This window comes from Uranotaenia lowii, chromosome 3 (assembly GCF_029784155.1).
Source record: "Uranotaenia lowii strain MFRU-FL chromosome 3, ASM2978415v1, whole genome shotgun sequence".
Taxonomy (NCBI): domain Eukaryota; kingdom Metazoa; phylum Arthropoda; class Insecta; order Diptera; family Culicidae; genus Uranotaenia; species Uranotaenia lowii.
The window spans coordinates 5217087-5237515 of NC_073693.1; the positions used below are offsets into that span (position 1 = coordinate 5217087).

The following is a 20429-nucleotide window of genomic DNA, read 5'->3' on the forward strand; positions in this document are numbered from 1 at the left end:
ATAGCTCTTTTAGGTTTTTGTCATTTTATTGTCAAATTTTAGTCATAGTTTTTCATATATTTGCCAAAGTTTTGTTGTATTTTTGTCATTAATTTGTCTCATTTTAAAACAGTGCTTTATTCAAATTTTTGACAATGTTTGTTGAATTTTTGTCATTCTTCATGTACATTTTGAGCCCTTCCACGCAATAATTTCCATATTGTAGGAAGTTCATGCGATTTTCAGTTATTTACAGCATTTTGAACTTAAGTGGAAGCCGCCATATTGGATTTTAAGTAGGCGACGGAAAGAGAGATTTGACTACTATTTATTGAGCTCTTCCACCCTTTATATTGTGGGTGTTTCATGTGCTTTTTAGTCACTTCCGGCAGTTAAAAGTTGAACGGAAGCCTTCATTTCAGAATTTAAGATGGCATCGGACAAAGAATTTCAGCTTCTATCGGTTCAGCTCCTTTACCCTATAGACAGAGTTTCAGCACTTCCTAAGCCAAATCCGTCTGCGCTTCCAAATCCTTTCCGTCGTTTTCCACCGGAAAGCAAAACCAAAACAAACAATCAGTAGGAACTTAAAAATCTGCGCTTCCAAAGCATTTCTGTCTTTTCCAACCGAAAAGCAAAATCAAATCAAACAATCAGCAGCAGTAGCCTTAAAATCTGCACTTCCTAAGCCAATTCCTAAGATGGCCAAATCAAATCAAACAATCAGCCGCAACAGGCATAAAAACCTGCGCTCCTAAAACCAATCCGTCTTTTTCGAGAGTCCGAATCAGAAACAATTTTGATTGTAGCAGCAGTCTTGACCATCTGCTCTCTCGGCTCTTATTCTACCATAAGTTTTATCCGGGTTTACCCGGATATTTTATACAAAATTTGAGAACAGTCCAGCCCGGCCCGGCTGGATTTAATTGAAAAAGCCCGGGTTTTGCCTGGATTTATTCGCTTTAAATATTTAGCAAATCAAAGAGAAAAAAATACAAATTTTGTTGTTACAGTTTTCTATGTATGCCTCCAAAACGATTTTTTTTGTTAGTTTAACAAAAATAAAAGGTTTTTTTTGGAGCCTAAATTACGATTTAAAATCGATTTATTTGAAAAAAAAAAAATTTAATTATTTTTTCCTGATTTTTGTTGATTGATTTTTGAATTTGAACAAATTTGCCCGGACACTGCCCGGATTTTTGGTCGTCAATTTTGAAAACAAATGCCCAGATTTTGCCAGGTTTCTATTTAAAATTGCCGGGATTTTCTCGGCTCAGCTACGTATGTTGTATGTATGTTGGTAATCCACCATGGGTGCACGGATTCACCGCAGTTCTATCAAAGTATGTTCCACCATGTATTCCTCAGATAATTAGTTCGGCGAATCTCAATTGCATGGTACAACATACCCGATACCATGGCTTCGTGTGAACTGCTGTGGGGTGTATGTATTTCGTTTCTATGCATGTGTTGAAATTGGAAGAATATTTCGATCATCTTCCAAGCTAGTTTAAAATTTATAAAATGCGTTATTTTATAAATTTACAACAGCTATTCCGGCATCCGTGTATATACCTGGCCAGATTTAAGCTGATTGATTGTTCTTAAAAAAAAAAAGATATTTGATAATCTTACCATTTTACTGCTTTACAAAGCTACCATAACATATGAGCTCAAAATAGAGGCCTTACCTCCAGGGCGTTTTCGATTACCATTTACACATTTTTCAATACAATATTCGGGAACTATTTTCGTGAATAGCACAACTACCTTTTATTTCTTCTGAATGAACTTTTTCTTTTTTTCTTCTTATTATAATAATAAGCGAACCAATCACTACCCTCAACTTATAGCACCACCCTTTACTTTGTGTGGAGTATGAAAAATGCTCTACACACCCTGCATACACAACCACCGGAGAAATAATATTTTTCAGGTTCTACCTTCCGTTACATATTTTTTCCCGATTGGTGTCAAAATCGGAATCACTAAACCAATGAAACAACTGAAACCTTATACTAAAGAAACTATAGCCCTCTTTTTCTGGCCAGACCTATCGATCCAGAAATGAACTATAGCCCATTTACAAATATGAGCAGGGATTTTCTCTGCTCAGCTACGTGCTGAAAAAATTCTGGCATCCGTATTCTACCAATCACGCCTTTGTCGTGATTTTACGATTCTTATGAATCTCAATTCAAAGATTCACTCAGACACGTCTGTCACTCACAAGAATGGATCAAAGACTGACTTTGTTTTGCTTGTTTTATTTAAATTTATTTTATTTTATTTATCTTCAGTGTTACCTAATACAACTGCTATTTTATTTTTTTTTTATTAAATTTGATTCATTTTAAGCATATCCATTCAACAGTGGAGTGTTCAAATCTTCTGTTTCAATTTTTCGCGGGTCAGATTTCCCGGTAAAATAGCCAGTAGATGAACACTTTAGTTTTTCGATCATCAAATATCACCAAAAGGGTGACCAAAGAAAATCGTAAAAATCAAAATTTTCATGCCGTATTGCATAGAAATGCAAAGATTGCATTCCATTCTATTTTTAGGGAACGCCTTGAGTAAGATGAGAGTTTCTCGGATTTTGGATAATAGGATGCATTTGAATACAGTACTTAATATATCAAATAGCCATTGGCTTTGCAGACTTTAGTTCTATCCTTTACCTACTTCATGGTTGCTTCATTTTGTTTTAAACGACTTTATTAAAACTAAATTTCAGATATCGGGAATCGCTTATTTGAATGATACATTTTCGCAAATCTTTCTTTCCATATTTGACTACCTGGGATCCTTGCTAGCATATTACATTGTTCTAAACTTGTTGACTCAGCCTATTTTTTCTCCGGTTTTCTTTGGCAGATTGAGATTTGTTCAACTTCTAAACTGCCTCATTATTTCCCTCGACAATGTGGATTAAGCTCCTGAATAGATATAGCAAAATTTGTTTGAGGTAGAAAAAATCCTCTACCGTGCGCGCAAATTCACTGCGATACGCCTAGGCTTTGGCTGGTGTAATCCATTTTTCATTTCTCACCGACATACAGTAGAAAAAAGAAACCCTAAACCAAACCAAGCGAAGCCAAACCATGTTATACGACCGGAGCCTTTCCCGTAAAGTGGGAGGAATGTTTTATCACCGAACAAAAGCCAGCAACTTCCAAATTCCGGAATCGTTCGTTTGTGCGGTTTTGCGGAATCCGGTGTATGTGGGATTCGTTCGTTCTTCCTCCATCTTTGCTGTGCTTCACCAATTTTCCCCTCACAAATGGACCGGGCATTGAGATTACGCACACGGATTTTTGCTCTTTATCTTGGGGTTTCTCGCTCTGAGGGGAAAATTCTTCAGCCGAGGAGGCTCTGTGGACTTTTTTGAAATTCAGGACGCGTTGGGTTGTTTTTCTTTTTTTTTGTATCCCCATCTTCAGTGGGAATCGATGTTGGTTGTGAGGGCTTAAACGTGGTAAAGTCAATCCAACCGAAAGGTCAGAGGCATTTTTCCATCCTTTGCAGCATCTCGATCGATCTCTCTAATCCAACACAAACCGGTGGAATGTACATTGGTATATGCCGATTCGAATTCCCAGTACTAGTGGGTGTGGGAATGGGCTTGATTTTCCACACAAGGACTATGGGAATTTACAGCCTCTTGAGTTATTTGCCATGTCATTGTGTGGGATTTGGCTGGAAGTGAAAACAGATTTGAATAAATAAGCTAGAGAAACGACGACGGCATTTGGGGCAAGCCTCTTTCTGCCCATCGGTTTTGATAGTCGTTCGTAGGCATTCATGAGGATCAGAGTTGTAGGAAGAAAAATAAAACTAACCCTTGGGGACATTTCACGCCACGGAGGCCTAACGGATGTCGACACACTCGATTGGTACTTTATTTACTTTTTTCGAATTGATTCTCATGATTTCGAAACCGAAATACGAAACCAAAATCATAATTGAGTGGCAAAGAAAAACTTTTCAACCAACATTTCCAAAAGTCAGCCACTTTTTCGGATCGATAGCTTCCAATACCAACCACTTATAAATATAAATATTGGTTTCGTTCCATTAGCCAAAAGTGGTCGGTCGAATTCAAAGCTCCCCAAAGTGCTCCCAACATGTAAGAATCACCACATCACGACAACCCACATAAGAAGCCATAATAACTACTTGGAGAGGGCAGGGGTTGAAGTAAAATTCGTCTGGCGCAAGTGAACCGGAATGGGAATCGGATCGTATTTCCTAGCAGTTTATCGCTCTGGACAAATCCGATATATGTACCCGAGAAGGGTGGCCATGATAAGGGATCGGATCGGATGGCGGCCATGTTTTCGGGGAACCTGGGACATCACTTTGCTGGAAGAAAGTTTATTCCTTTCCTTCATTCGAAGGAGGAGGGAAGCGAGTTATGGAAGGGTCACCGAAGCGAGCTTTATCAATTTCGTTGCAATGTGTGAAGGCATAAATTAAATTTTACGGGTCAATTTGTTGTTGACTCCATTTTAGCGAAAGATGTTTTCCGGAGTTTATTTCCTGAAATTAAATCAAACGAAAAATCCTAGGTGTGATATAATTTTTAGGGTTGAAGGCCTCGGTTGAGGAAGGAGACTTCAGGCTAGGGATACTATAATTTAGTTGGCATTCATATTGGTCCACGCAAAACAGTCGGTGGTCATGCAATCATCATATAATGATATTGTTTTAAACCAACACATTTTGTGATGACACTTTAAACCATGGGTGGCCATTAGACTGCTCCAAATTTGCATGGGAAATTTCAAACTTCCTAGGCCTAAGTAGTACAAGTTTTAATGCCAAATCGCTCAACGAGCTTGAACTTTGTATGGGATTTTGAAATATTTGGTTCGGGAGGAACATAAAAATTCAGTTTTTCATCAATAACTTTGGCCTTCTTCGGCCAATTTCTTTTAAATACGGTTTTTCTTAAGGCCTAAATGACAAATAATTCATCGAACAACTGCATTTCGATGCAAGTTAAGATAAAAAAGTTGTAAGGCTTTAAAAATGGGCTTACTTTTTTAGGGTGATATTTATCACTTCCGTAATCCGATCTGGCCAAAATTTGGCATAATACCTTTTACCAAACCTAGGATAAATTTTAGCCTGGCAAGGACTTTCACCAAAATAGTTGTGTTTTGAAACCTGCGGTTAGAAGAAAATGTAATTCATTATGCAAATGTCTCTCATCATAAATAAATGTCTGCACGAATTTCGCAAAAAAACGACCAACTTTGTTAAATTTGGTAAAATTGTTTTGTCACCTCCATCAGCGGATGGCTCGCAAATAAGAAGCAAGTAGATTCTTAATAAGTGAACTTTACCAAGGCATTTGATGGGCTATCCCAGAAGCTACTAATCGACAAATTTGATAAAATGGGATTCCCAACTTGACTAGCAAAATGGCTCGAGTCACATCTCCGAGAAAAAACTTAATTCGTCAGACAGGGGGGTCACATGAAATCCCAGAAAGCCACTGTTCCTTCCGGAGTACCTTAAGGGAGCCATATGGGTCCACAACTGTTAAACTTATTTATGAACGACCTTCGTGAACTAATTGTTTCTGTATCAGTGCTCTACGCTGACGATCTAAAAATGTTCATTCAATATCACAATATTCAAACTGTTTGTCTCTGCAACAGGACCTCGATAAGTCTATGTTCTGGTCGGATTCCATATTTCATGGAAGTGAATTTAATAAAATTCAAGCATATGATGCACATTAAATTGAAAACAAAATTGAACAACACGTTCAAGAATGGCGCTGGTTTGAAAATCAGATTCATTATCTTCCAACAGACGATTAAATTCTTTTTTTGCGGTTGATTGTTTGGAAAACAACGTTATCCATGTATTCTTTGTTTTTTTCTTTCACGAAATGGATTAATTTCACAAACAATGTAGTAAATTGATGAAAAAACTTCATTTGCGCTTTGTTTAGGAAAAGAAAAAGTATCAACAAAGTTCAAAATAGGTATTATTATCGCTCTTGCATTAAATACAAGTTCTGTTGGAACAATTTCATTTTTAAAACAAAGCAAGAGTGAAGCTCCTATCAGTTTACAACATTCTTTGTGATAAATTGTGATTTTGAGAAAGAAAAAATCAAGAAAACATTGATTACGATGTTTTCCATGCAAATAGCCTTCCAAAAATGAATTAAATCGTCTGTATGGCGATAACGAATCTCATTTTCAAACAGGCACCAATTTTTGATCGTGTTGTTTGATTTTAACAAAACTTGATCCGGTACTAGATCGAAAATTTTTACATCCTTGGGCCATATTTAAAGATTTTTTAATGAAAATTGTCAAAGATACAGCAATTTAAGTGAGGCAATTAAAATTTTCCTTTTTTAACGAATAGCGAATAGCTGTATTTTTTTCCATTCACTGTAGAGACTTCGAATTTTGTAAAGAGTTAGTTGGATAGTTGAACTAAATTGTGTGAAAATTTCATGCAATTTTTACATTTTTCGATGGTGAAAAAACTTTATCCTGTATAAGTGATTGGCTTGATCATATGATCCACAAAATTCAAATTTAATTTATAACTCTATATTTACACTGTTGGTGAAGAAAATTCGAACAATACCTAATATTTATAAATATTTTTTTATAGTTCTATAACACTAGTTTACAGCATTTTTGAACTCAGTAAACTGAAGGTCATTTCTAATGTGAAATCGGGCGCTGAATCCGAAAATGAAATTCAAAAAAATCTCTGTAGAACCGTTTTTGAGTTATGCTCCAAATATGAAATATCGGAAAAATTAAAAAAGTTCTTGTACTTAGATTAAAATATCTCGGACGGCATAACAGTAATTTGAAATTCCTCTTTTGCACATTCAAGGTGAATAAATTTCCTATCGATCATCTGAACACTGTGTTTGCTTTCGACCAACAGTATTGTTGATATTAGTGACTTTATGAGAAAAAAAAATTATATAAAACGCATTTTTTTAGAGAAAAAATTATTTCAACGAAAGATTTAGACTCGATGGTAGCATTTAAAAAATCTGATTTTCTTTTGCGCTTTAATGTCTATTTAAAACAAAGATTTCAAGTGATAATTTATCGAAATCGGTTGAAAATTGAAGAAGTTATGGCAACTTTACCATAATAGTATTTTTTGTAGTTTTTCATAATTTAACGAACCGCAGTACACTTATCATAGTATAGGAAGAATGAAACATGATAAATCTCACTCGCTCCAAGTCAAAATTATTTATTAGTTTACCAGAAGGTCACATGCCAAGTTTCAGGAAGATCTGACCATAGGGAGGGGTTGCTTGAGTCTCAAACGTTAATAAAATTTTGAGGTATTTTGCCCGGAAGGAACGAAAAATACTGGTATTTCATCAATAACTTCTTTCATCACTAGCTGATTGTTTTTTATGGTTGATTTTATTAAAGCCTAAGTTGAGACAAATATTTCACCCGAAGACTGTAACTCGATTGGATTTGAAACAGTAAAGTTATTGCGGTTCATTCTTCCTATACTATGATAAGTGTACTGCGGTTCGTTAAATTATGAAAAACTACCAAAAATACCACTATGGTAAAGTAGCCATAACATCTTCAATTTTCAACCGATTTCGATAAATTACCACTTGAAATCTTTGTTTTAAATAGACATTTAAGCGCAAAAGAAAATCAGATTTTTTAAAGAGCGCCGATGTGGTCTAGTGGATAGGCTGGCGCGAGTCTGGTATTGGTACGCCAGGCGTACTGGGTTCGATTCCCGGTATCGGCAAGAAAAACTTTTGGGTTCGAATCCCATAAGCGGGCCGACAGGTAAGATGTGTTTCATTATATAAATGACTATATAATTGGAATGTTCAATCAGTTGCCAGCTGGCCAGGTATATACACGGATGCCGGAATACCTGTAAGTAAACTAGCCCACCTGATTGATTCGTTCTTCCAAAATATACCTACATCAACACACGCCAATACATTCACCACATAACAGTTCATACGAAACCATGGGGTCCGGGTATGGTGGCGCGCTGCATTGGAGATTTGTCGAACCTAATAATCTAAGAAATGTATGTGAACCCATACTTTGGCAGAAACTGCGGTGAATCCGTGCACCCATGGTGGATTACCAACATACATACAACATACAAAAGAAAATCAGATTTTTTAAATGCTACCATCGAGTCTAAAACTTTCGTTGAATTAAAATTTTCTCTAAAAAAATGCGTTTTTTATAAGTTTTTTTCTCATAAAGTCACAAATATCAACAATACTGTTGGTCGAAAGCAAACACAGTGTTCAGATGATCGATAGAAAATTTATTCACCTTGAATGTGCAAAAGAGGAATTTCAAATTACTGTTATGCCGTCCGAGATATTTTAATCTAAGTACATGAACTTTTTTAATTTTTCTGAAATTTCATATTTGGAGCATAACTCAAAAACGGTTCTACTGAGATTTTTTTGAATTTCATTTTCGGATTCAGCGCCCGATTTTACATTAAAAGTGTTGGTCAGTTAATCAAGTTCACTATTTTTTTTAAATTTTGTAAACTAGTGTAATTTATCTGATGCAAGATGCAGCAAAATACAAATCAAAGAAACGCCTTGTTTCCACACGCTGAAATATGACTTTTTTGCATCACAAGTTTGTTGACACTTAATTTCTATGCAACCAAACGTTTGTTTTTATGATTTCAGTTTTAAAATTTGTGATGTTAGTTTTTACCCCTGGATGTAAGCAACATCTTCATGTTTTTTGTTATATTAAACGTCCTATGAAAGAAAGGATGTCAAATTAAGTTCGAACAAAACTAAAATTACTGCAGTTGGTTTTTTAGGCCGTGTGGCCTATATGGCATCAAAAATTTGTGAAAGACTTTTGATTTTCGTAGATTTTTAATTGATTCAAAGTTTTTTGCAAGTAACCCCTTTTTCTAAAAAGGTGAAAAATGCATGTTTTTGAAATTAAAAATAACTGACGAAACTCATATTTTTTCTGAATACGTCAATGTGATGTCCCATCACCCGACGAAATTTGATGCAAAAGTTGTTCAATTATATGAAGTCTAACATTTGCTAGAGGCCATTGAAGTTGAAAAGGGTTGCGTAATGCCACAGTTGACAGTAATTTTGTAATTTTTTTTGGTTACTCGTTGTTTTTTTTATTTATATTTTAGTTTTTGTAATCTTTTCATCTTTTGATTAATTTTTTAATTTAAAACTGTGTAATTTGTAATTTTACTTTCACATTTCAATCAATTTTTCAAATTTTTCAATGATTCATATAGCACCATAGGGTTGCCACACAAACTTGTAAATTCATTAATCTGTGGATGGGAGTGGGTTGTGAACTCGATTCTTGAACATTTGGTATAAATCCATCAGGGATCCAAAAATCGGCTGAGGCTGAAAAGTAGTTTTCCATAATATTTTTTTTCCGAAATAAAACCAGATCTCAAGTCATTAAGCATAACATTTATAATTGGTTTTTTTTTATTGAATATCAAAAACCTGATACTTTGTGTGTTTTCAGTAGGGTGGAATCCAAAATTACTAACTTATTTCAAAAACCGACAATACAAATTTTGTAGATTGGCTCAAAAACCTGACCTGTTCAAAATTTCAGATCAATCGAACTTGACTAGGTTAACCTCAAAGTCTCGGCTTTTTAACCTCAAAAATCAGCAAAAGGAAATCCGAAAAATAGAAACCTAAAAATTTTAAGATTTTTGAACCGTTTGGGTCAACATCAGCGAGGATTTGATTTAAATCAAACAAAATGTTTCGAGACAATCGTCAACTTGCTAATCAAAACGAGGGATGTCTTTTTGTTTCGAGGTATTAGCACAGATGAATTGATGTACAAGCTAAGCCTTAGCTTAGTATTAAATAGAAAGTCGAATCGAAATGAAGGGGGAATTTCTTTGGATATAGTCTAGACTTTTCCAATAATTACACATGATAAATTTTTTCATACTTTTCACAATTATGGAACATAAAATTCTTTTTTTTTTTTTAAATAATGGTTTTAATTCAATGATCAACTATCTTCAAAACCACAAATGACTTTGTACTCTTCATAGATAGTTTTCTTTGTGTCCTTTTTTACAATCCTGTAAAATACGGTTATATGAACGGAATTTTAATGAAGATTTTAAGTAATTGATATTCATGATTATCATAACGACTAAGTAAAATTATATTGCGGTCTTCAATATAGCTGTAAATCTTCAATATCATATACTTAATGACTTTCTTAAATGATGTCAGAAATAGAGGTTGTTCATTGTAATTTTTATTAACACTTTAGAAACTATTGAAAATCGATATCTAAATCTAGCGGAGTTTTCAAAGTTCCCTATTCAGGGATTTAATAGTTTGTCATGCATCAAGTTGCAAAAAGTGGATTTTTAAGCATGAGTCTTAATTATTAAACGAGGCTTGCCGAGTTGGATAATTACGTCGAGTGCTGAAAAATTGAGTTTTGCATGAAATTTCGTATTTAATCTAAAAAACGCATGTTAACAAAAAACTACAGTTGAACGACCATGCCAACAACAGAAAAGTTACACTCATCGATACTGTTTACAGTGTCAAAATTTTTATTTTTAACAATGAATTTAAGAACTATTTAAATTAATGAACTATGTTTACAGAATTTACTTTGTAGGTTAAATATTTTGAGAAATTAAAAAAAAATATTTGACATTTTCCAATGTCAATTTTCTGTACCATGTTATGTTAACACATCTCATTTTTCAGATCGTCGGAAGTGTGTTACACTAAGAAGCATAACTGAAATGATCATAATTTGATAGCTAAACTTTATTCGACAAAATTGAACACAAAATTTGCTGTTACTCAAATAAGCTAAATCGATGGAATTTGGCTGAATGGTTTCTGAGATATTGAATCCCGAATTTCGTTGTTTCTTGGATTAGATTTTTAAACGGTACTAAATGTGTTGAAACTGCTCTATTTCAGGAGCGTTATCTCTAATTTGTTCATTATTTTGATATTTGAAATGCTCAGCTAGAAATTAAGCCTGGAAAAAAAGAAGTATGTTTTGTTCAGTTGGCGTATATAACGATCAGTTTCGTATTTTTGCATTGCGAGATCAACATTGCTTTAGTTTGAAGCTGATTGTTATTAACAAGTTTTTGAGTCTACACATTGTACTGAAATATAACATAGATCGAACAATTTGGATTGCTTTTTTGCATTCAAATTTTCAGAGAATTTTTTTAAATAAAAAACATACACCGTCTTAGCCGATTTAGGCTTTACAGACTGAAAACATGACGTGGACAACTCAAGATAAACACATTTGACACCCAGTACCGAGATGGGAATCGAACCCATGCCATCAATGGATCAGCGATTACCGTCTTACCACGCTAACCACTCGACCACAGAGACGTACAAAAATTGACAAAAATTATCTATTGTTCAAATTAGTTCTAAATACCATATAGGTCTGTCTAGTATTTTTCAATTTGTTGCTTTACTAATATATTTATCTCGAGAATCAAAGAGCAACGTTTTCACAATTTCTCGTTTCTGAAGAACAATATTCCTTTGTCCGGAATGTATGAAAGGGGAAATGATCCAAAAATAAACCACAGCTAGAGAAATAAAAGCCTCTTCCAGCTTCCCCTCTGATAAAGAAAGTTCAATGAGTTTTTCCGGCGTCAAATCATTCAGTAGAAGATGATGAGAGCAAATCTCAAAGCGAGCCGAGACATTTGTCGTATCGTAGCGTAAGAAATACACACAGAAAAGGCCGCCACTTGTTCAAGATCCTTCTTTAGGTTCAAGCTGAACAGATCGTGATTGAAAATGGTTCGACTCGCTTGAATGGAAAAAAAGGAAAAACGAAAAATATCTACAAAAGAACAAAAGACGAACAATCTCTAACCCGAATGCTCCAGTTTTTTTTCTTTCTAATCCTATCTAGGTCCTAGGTCCTTTCCCTATTTGATCGAAGAACCGCTTTTTCTTCCTTTTTTCTCCCTTTCCATTCACATGCCATCGGTATGTTACTTTCATACAAATCTCTGTGTGCCATTTTGTGGGTAAAAAACGAATTCCAAAAGTTTCGTTCACAGTGCATTACCACACACATTTGCAATGGGTGGGCGGTTCAATATTCCATGATTTTTTCTCTCGTTGTGGCCTCACATCTTCCACACATTTGCCAGAGCTTCTCCACGGGCCGTTAGGTGAATGAAGATTTTCCAAGGCACCCCTTCCTCGCGTAGGGAATCGGATTAGGAATCAGAGAGCAGAGTTGGGGAAAGAAAAATAACCCATCACGGAGAAAAAGGAGGAGTGAGTTAATAATAATCTTTCTTGTGTGAAATCGGAAAACTTTCGCATTTGCTGCGGTAGACAAGTTTTTTTTTGTCTTTTCCCTCTTTTGGCTCTAGTCTTTTCTCTACAACATTTCATCCGAAATAAGGCGAATCCGGGGAGGAAGCTGTGTCATTTGCAGGATTTGCGATTTCTTTTCTCTCTCTATTCTCTGGATAAGCTGGATTGATGTTGACGGTTGAGATGGTTTTATGTTTTTGGTTAAAGAATGGCGTACTTAAACGGGTTTGTTTTTTTTTCTATCCGATGGAAACGCTTAAAAATTGAACATAGAGAAGGGATTAGGTTTGCTTATAAAAAGGGATGCAATTTATGATTTTTCTTTATGCGAAAAAGTACAAGTTTTAAGGACCATTGAATCAGCATGGATCATAAGGTTCATTTTTCACGTTGCACAAACATTCTCCTTTTCAACCCAAATAAAAAAGTGTAGATGTTTTAAGTTGTGGAATAAAATTCAATCCGATCTTAAAATTTTAAATTAAGAAATATAGAAAGTTTACACCTTTAAAAGAACCAAATTTTTTAACTTCTGAACTAAATCAAAATGAGACCTAAGATAAATGTTTGCAATTCAAGGTACAAATTAACGACAAAATATGAAATTGTTCATGCCAATTTTGTATTTTTTTTTATTTTCGTCATTTTTTTCATTTTTGTCATTTTTGTCATTTTTGTCATTTTTGTCATTTTTGTCAATTTTTTCATTTTTGTCATTTTTGTCATTTTGTCATTTTTGTCATTTTAATCATTTTAATCATTTTTGTCATTTTTGTCATTTTTGTCATTTTTGTCATTTTTGTCATTTTTGTCATTTTTGTCATTTTTGTCATTTTTGTCATTTTTGTCATTTTTGTCATTTTTGTCATTTTTGTCATTTTTGTCATTTTTGTCATTTTTGTCATTTTTGTCATTTTTGTCATTTTTGTCATTTTTGTTATTTTTGTCATTTTTGTCATTTTTGTCATTTTTGTCATTTTTGTCATTTTTGTCATTATTGTCATTTTTGTCATTTTTGGCATTTTTGTCATTTTTGTCATTTTTGTCATTTTTGTCATTTTTGTCATTTTTGTCATTTTTGTCATTTTTGTCATTTTTGTCATTTTTGTCATTATTGTCATTTTTGTCATTTTTGTCATTTTTGTCATTTTTGTCATTTTTGTCATTTTTGTCATTTTTGTCATTTTTGTCATTTTTGTCATTTTTGTCATTTTTGTCATTTTTGTCATTTTTGTCATTTTTGTCATTTTTGTCATTTTTGTCATTATTGTCATTTTTGTCATTTTTGTCATTTTTGTCATTTTTGTCATTTTTGTCATTTTTGTCATTTTTGTCATTTTTGTCATTTTTGTCATTTTTGTCATTTTTGTCATTTTTGTCATTTTTGTCATTTTTGTCATTTTTGTCATTTTTGTCATTTTTGTCATTTTTGTCATTTTTGTCATTTATGTCATTTTTGTCATTTTTGTCATTTTTGTCATTTATGTCATTTTTGTCATTTTTGTCATTTTTGTCATTTTTGTCATTTTTGTCATTTTTGTCATTTTTGTCATTTTTGTCATTTTTGTCATTTTTGTCATTTTTGTCATTTTTGTCATTTTTGTCATTTTTGTCATTTTTGTCATTTTTGTCATTTTTGTCATTTTTGTCATTTTTGTCATTTTTGTCATTTTTGTCATTTTTGTCATTTTTGTCATTTTTGTCATTTTTGTCATTTTTGTCATTTTTGTCATTTTTGTCATTTTTGTCATTTTTGTCATTTTTGTCATTTTTGTCATTTTTGTCATTTTTGTCATTTTTGTCATTTTTGTCATTTTTGTCATTTTTGTCATTTTTGGCATTTTTGTCATTTTTGTCATTTTTGTCATTTTTGTCATTTTTGTCATTTTTGTCATTTTTGTCATTTTTGTCATTTTTGTCATTTTTGTCATTTTTGTCATTTTTGTCATTTTTGTCATTTTTGTCATTTTTGTCATTTTTGTCATTTTTGTCATTTTTGTCATTTTTGTCATTTTTGTCATTTTTGTCATTTTTGTCATTTTTGTCATTTTTGTCATTTTTGTCATTTTTGTCATTTTTGTCATTTTTGTCATTTTTGTCATTTTTGTCATTTTTGTCATTTTTGTCATTTTTGTCATTTTTGTCATTTTTGTCATTTTTGTCATTTTTGTCATTTTTGTCATTTTTGTCATTTTTGTCATTTTTGTCATTATTGTCATTTTTGTCATTTTTGTCATTTTTGTCATTATTGTCATTATTGTCATTTTTGTCATTTTTGTCATTTTTGTCATTTTTGTCATTTTTGTCATTTTTGTCATTTTTGTCATTTTTGTCATTTTTGTCATTTTTGTCATTTTTGTCATTTTTGTCATTTTTGTCATTTTTGTCATTTTTGTCATTTTTGTCATTTTTGTCATTTTTGTCATTTTTGTCATTTTTGTCATTTTTGTCATTTTTGTCATTTTTGTCATTTTTGTCATTTTTGTCATTTTTGTCATTTTTGTCATTTTTGTCATTTTTGTCATTTTTGTCATTTTTGTCATTTTTGTCATTTTTGTCATTTTTGTCATTTTTGTCATTTTTGTCATTTTTGTCATTTTTGTCATTTTTGTCATTTTTGTCATTTTTGTCATTTTTGTCATTTTTGTCATTTTTGTCATTTTTGTCATTTTTGTCATTTTTGTCATTTTTGTCATTTTTGTCATTTTTGTCATTTTTGTCATTTTTGTCATTTTTGTCATTTTTGTCATTTTTGTCATTTTTGTCATTTTTGTCATTTTTGTCATTTTTGTCATTTTTGTCATTTTTGTCATTTTTGTCATTTTTGTCATTTTTGTCATTTTTGTCATTTTTGTCATTTTTGTCATTTTTGTCATTTTTGTCATTTTTGTCATTTTTGTCATTTTTGTCATTTTTGTCATTTTTGTCATTTTTGTCATTTTTGTCATTTTTGTCATTTTTGTCATTTTTGTCATTTTTGTCATTTTTGTCATTTTTGTCATTTTTGTCATTTTTGTCATTTTTGTCACTTTTGTCATTTTTGTCATTTTTGTCATTTTTGTCATTTTTGTCATTTTTGTCATTTTTGTCATTTTTGTCATTTTTGTCATTTTTGTCATATTAGTCATTTTTGTAATTTTTATCATTTTCGTTACTCTTTTCATTTTTGTCATTTTTGTATTTTTTATCATTTTCGTTACTCTTCTCATTTTTGTTATGTTTGTAATTTTTTTTTTCGATGAAATTTTCGAATAAACATGTTTTTTTTTAAATTTTTTATTTAGTTCTATGTTTATTTTAGTGCTTTTTTTCCTTTTTGTTTCATTCAGAACTCTTTTGTCGTTGTTATTGTCATTTTCATCTGGTTTTGGATTCCATTTTTTTAATTGTTTTTCGATGATTTCTAGTAAATTATGGTCTTAAATATATTTGATTAAACGTTGTTATTTTCTTTTTTTTTTTGTATTCTATGCAATGTTTACAACTTTCTCTGTTTAAATGTTCATTTTTCTTCTAATAACTTTTCTGAAATGTAATTTAATCTGTAACTTATTTGATCTGTTTGAAAATTTATTTAGAATGTGCTTTGTGACACTTTTGAAAATGGATTTGTTTAAAGCGGATCATGATATAGCAAAGATTTTTGAAGTAAGTTTCATGATGAGAAGAAAATACAATTAATAATTTTTCAGTAGAATACATTTTTGTTTAGTTTTCACTTACTTTGTTATTATATATTTAAGCTCCTTTACTGTTTTTTCAGGACTTTTTTAATAGTTTCTTTTTCAAAAATTTACTGAAAAAATAATTTAGAACACTTGAGGGAGTTGCAATATCAATTATTTTCCATTCGGTTAATTAAATCAGGAGGCATGATAGTTTCTCAACTTGATTCAAGAATTCCAAGTAAACCAAAACAGAACTTCTCTGAACTTATCAAATTGGCAAAAGATACGATGAAAGCATTTTAATCAAAAATCAACTCCATCACCAGCATTTTGCTTCCATGGAAAATGGGAATTGATAGGATTCTTCACATGAATATCATCAACTAAATGTAATTGTTGGTAGAATGAAATTAATTCACGGAAATGTTCTCCTTCTCGTTCTCTTTCTACCAATTGCAGATACTACCGGGCCAATTCGGTTCGTCACTCGACGCAGACCTGTGAGGGTGCCTGTTTGCTCAATCACTACTGTGCCATAACGCGGCTGGATTACCGGGAATTCCGCAGCTGTCTGGAGACGGCGGCCAAAGCGATGGCCTCCAAGAATGGCGGCGGCAGTTCGGGAATGGTGATGGGCCGCTTAATCCCTCTGATGGCTCTGCTGGTGCTGGCGGCCATGTTTGGGTCCCTCGGCAACTGGGTTCGATGGTTGTGCCTCGTGCTCGGCAGTGTTGCCAGCAGCTGGTGGTGGACCTCCCGGCGTGGGTCGGCCGATCCGACTGGTCTTGTTCTGCAGCAGCAGCAGCATCGGCCACTCTCTGGAGCCACCATGTGAGCTGAAATTCTGGATGTGCTACTCCGCTAAAGTGTATGCTAATGTGTAAAAATGCGTATGTCTGTGTCGCTGCGGGTATCAAACGATGACGTGAAATGCTTTTTCATGCGATTTCAGATTTTTTAATGGAGTGTACCATTAATTTCGAACGAAAACTTTTAAAACAAATAAAAGAATCCACTTGCATTTCCACCTTCGATATTCCGCATTTTTCAGAAAATTTGGCACCTTTGTTCTTCATAAAAAAATAAATCCAAACTTTAATTGGTTTTTATTTTGTCGCCGGAAACCTTCAGCTGTCCAAAGTTCCATCTGTAAACATAAATCGTCGAAAGAAGCTGCCTGACATATGTAGGTACCGGACTCAGTTATCCCAGAACACCCACTTAAAAACATACTCACAAACATCCATTCAAGCCCACCTCCATATATCATCGCAAACTCCCCCCGAGGAAATGCTCCGGACAATGGAAAAGCAAACAAATTTATGCGAGCAAATTATTTTTTCCCACCCCGAAGCGATAACATCCCATGGAATCGAGCAAAAAAAATTTTGCACCCACAGTTTTTCACACAAACGAACTTCGGAAGGAAGCAGTCGAGAGAAAAATACAAAAATCCGAAATCAAAATTCCCAAACAACACAAACCTTTTTTTTCTCTTAGGGGCTCCCCACACGACGGCGTTTCCTTTTTGGTGGAGTTGGAGCTGCAAATGGAAGTCGGAAGGGACGACAAAAATCTGACAGGGTAGGATTACCATTGTTTTCGGGGGGCTTTGCATTCGCTGCTGCTGCCATCGTTTGTTTTTTGCTCTTATTTTGAGTTTATTTTTTTCCAAATTTAATCTTTCACGAACGACCTATTAGCGGAATGGGATTTCTGCCTTTTCACGCACCCCGAACGCCGAAAACATGCGATCGGATTCGGAATACATACATTTTCTGCCAATTTCATATTCGGTGGGTCGCCCCATTTGGCTCCAATGTTAAGTGCTTGATGCTGGTTGCTTTTTTGCACGGAATTCGTCAAAGCTCCAAATGGATTCGTGGGAAAAAGGTTAGATTACTTCCGAGGTTAAGTGGTAGTGAGTAGGTTTTCTAGGATTTCATTAAACTGAGATGATTTTGGAACCGTTATCGGTAGGCAAAGGCCCTTTTGCATTGGAAATTATTTAGCACCATCCTATCCTGATGGATGGCATTTAATTTCAAGCCATGAAGTAAAATTTTTTTTTAACAATATAAAAATAAGTTCAAAAAGTCCTGTTCTTATTGATTTTTTATTCCTGTGGCCGGAAAAACTGTGAAAACCATGCCTGACACTTAAAGAGAAACCATTCTTCATTTTCATTTGTTATAAGTAGTATTTTCAAGGATGGAATATGAAAAGTTTGCGAATTTGAATGCAGAAGACTCTTGAATTTCAAAATTGTTCTTGTTGATAGCAGATGGAACTGAAAACATCATAAATCTGAGATTTAAAAAAAAAGTTAAATTTTAAGAAAAATTCTTTTAAAAAAGAATTTATTAAGCAGCAAAGCGCATTTTCACATAACAAATGATCTCTAAATGCTTCATCTCTAATTTCCTTATTGTTATTAATAAAAATTATACTAAAATTCGCCAAGTTCATTGTTTAATATCTTTCGGGAATTATAAGTTGAAACACGAGATGGTTGTCTGGAAACACCATTTGCACAGGCATTTTTCCAAAAATGAACTTCAAAAAATTTTCCGAATGGATATTCGAAAATTTCATAATTAATTTTTTAAATATAATCAAAGCAAAAGGAAAGCTCTCCTCAAAACCTTATGAAAATATATGAAACCTGAAATATGCTAAAAATGTTACGCTTGAAAACGGTTTCTGCACAATAACAAGGATAAAAAAAACTAATGTGTCAGTTTTTCAATAGTAAATCAAAAGTAAGGGCTGATATTCTACGCAAAAGTGTCACAAGGAGCGTTTTTGACAATTACTTTCTGCAGAAAGGAAAAAATCAGAAAGTAATTAAACATTCGACCGAAAATTGATCAACTTCAAGTAAGAGCATTAATGAAAGGTGCGTAAAAGTCATAAATTTAACGAGCCTTCTAGAAACAAAATTTTAATCGCATTATTCTCGCTTAAAACAATATTGAAACAATCTTGTTTGGAAGAGCAGAAAAGAGCATTACAAATTGTCAAAATTGTCAAAATTGTCAAAATTGTCAAAATTGTCAAAATTGTCAAAATTGTCAAAATTGTCAAAATTGTCAAAATTGTCAAAATTGTCAAAATTGTCAAAATTGTCAAAATTGTCAAAATTGTCAAAATTGTCAAAATTGTCAAAATTGTCAAAATTGTCAAAATTGTCAAAATTGTCAAAATTGTCAAAATTGTCAAAATTGTCAAAATTGTCAAAATTGTCAAAATTGTCAAAATTATCAAAATTGTCAAAATTGTCAAAATTGTCAAAATTGTCAAAATTGTCAAAATTGTCAAAATTGTCAAAATTGTCAAAATTGTCAAAATTGTCAAAATTGTCAAAATTGTCAAAATTGTCAAAATTGTCAAAATTGTCAAAATTGTCAAAATTGTCAAAATTGTCAAAATTGTCAAAATTGTCAAAATTGTCAAAATTGTCAAAATTGTCAAAATTGTCAAAATTGTCAAAATTGTCAAAATTGTCAAAATTGTCAAAATTGTCCAAATTGTCAATATTGTCAAAATTGTCAAAATTGCCCAAATTGTCAAAATTGTCAAAATTGTCAAAATTGTCAAAATTGTCAAAATTGTCAAAATTGTCAAAATTGTCAAAATTGTCAAAATTGTCAAAATTGTCAAAATTGTCAAAATTGTCAAATTTGTCAAAATTGTCAATATTGACAAAATTGTCAAAATTGTCAAAATTGTCAAAATTGTCAAAATTGTCAAAATTGTCAAAATTGTCAAAATTGTCGAAATTGTCAAAATTTTCAAAAAAGTCTAAATTGGCAAAATTGTCAAAATTGTCAAAATTGTCAAAATTGTCAAAATTGTCAAAATTGTCAAAATTTTCAAAATTGTCAAAATTGTCAAAATTGTCAAAATTGTCAAAATTGTCAAAATTGTCAAAATTGTCAAAATTGTCAAAATTGTCAAAATTGTCAAAATTGTCAAAATTGTCAAAATTGTCAAAATTGTCAAAATTGTCAAAATTGTCAAAATTGTCAAAATTGTCAAAATTTTCAAAATTGTAAAAATTGTCAAAATTGTCAAAATTGTCAAAATTGTCAAAATTGTCAAAATTGTCAAAATTGTCAAAATTGTCAAAATTGTCAAAATTGTCAAAATTGTCAAAATTGTCAAAATTGTCAAAATTGTCAAAATTGTCAAAATTGTCAAAATTGTCAAAATTGTCAAAATTGTCAAAATTGTCAAAATTGTCAAAATTGTCAAAATTGTCAAAATTGTCAAAATTGTCAAAATTGTCAAAATTGTCAAAATTGTCAAAATTGTCAAAATTGTCAAAATTGTCAAAATTGTTAAAATTTTCAAAATTGTCAAAATGGTCAAAATTGTCAAAATTGTCAAAATTGTCA

At 32.5% G+C, this 20429-nt stretch overlaps 1 protein-coding gene across 9 annotated transcripts in view; it reads left to right on the top strand.

Moving 5' to 3' along the window:
* Window positions 1-19033, top strand: part of LOC129755935 (acid sphingomyelinase-like phosphodiesterase 3b) — a 193274-nt gene extending 174241 nt beyond the window's left edge. For all 9 annotated transcript variants that reach the window (XM_055752642.1, XM_055752643.1, XM_055752644.1 and 6 more), the window contains one exon: window positions 16489-19033. In XM_055752642.1, the coding sequence (XP_055608617.1) occupies window positions 16489-16864 (376 nt within the window). In that variant the 3' untranslated portion in view covers window positions 16865-19033. The remainder of the gene's footprint in view (window positions 1-16488) is intronic.
* The last annotated feature ends 1396 nt before the right edge of the window (window positions 19034-20429 follow it).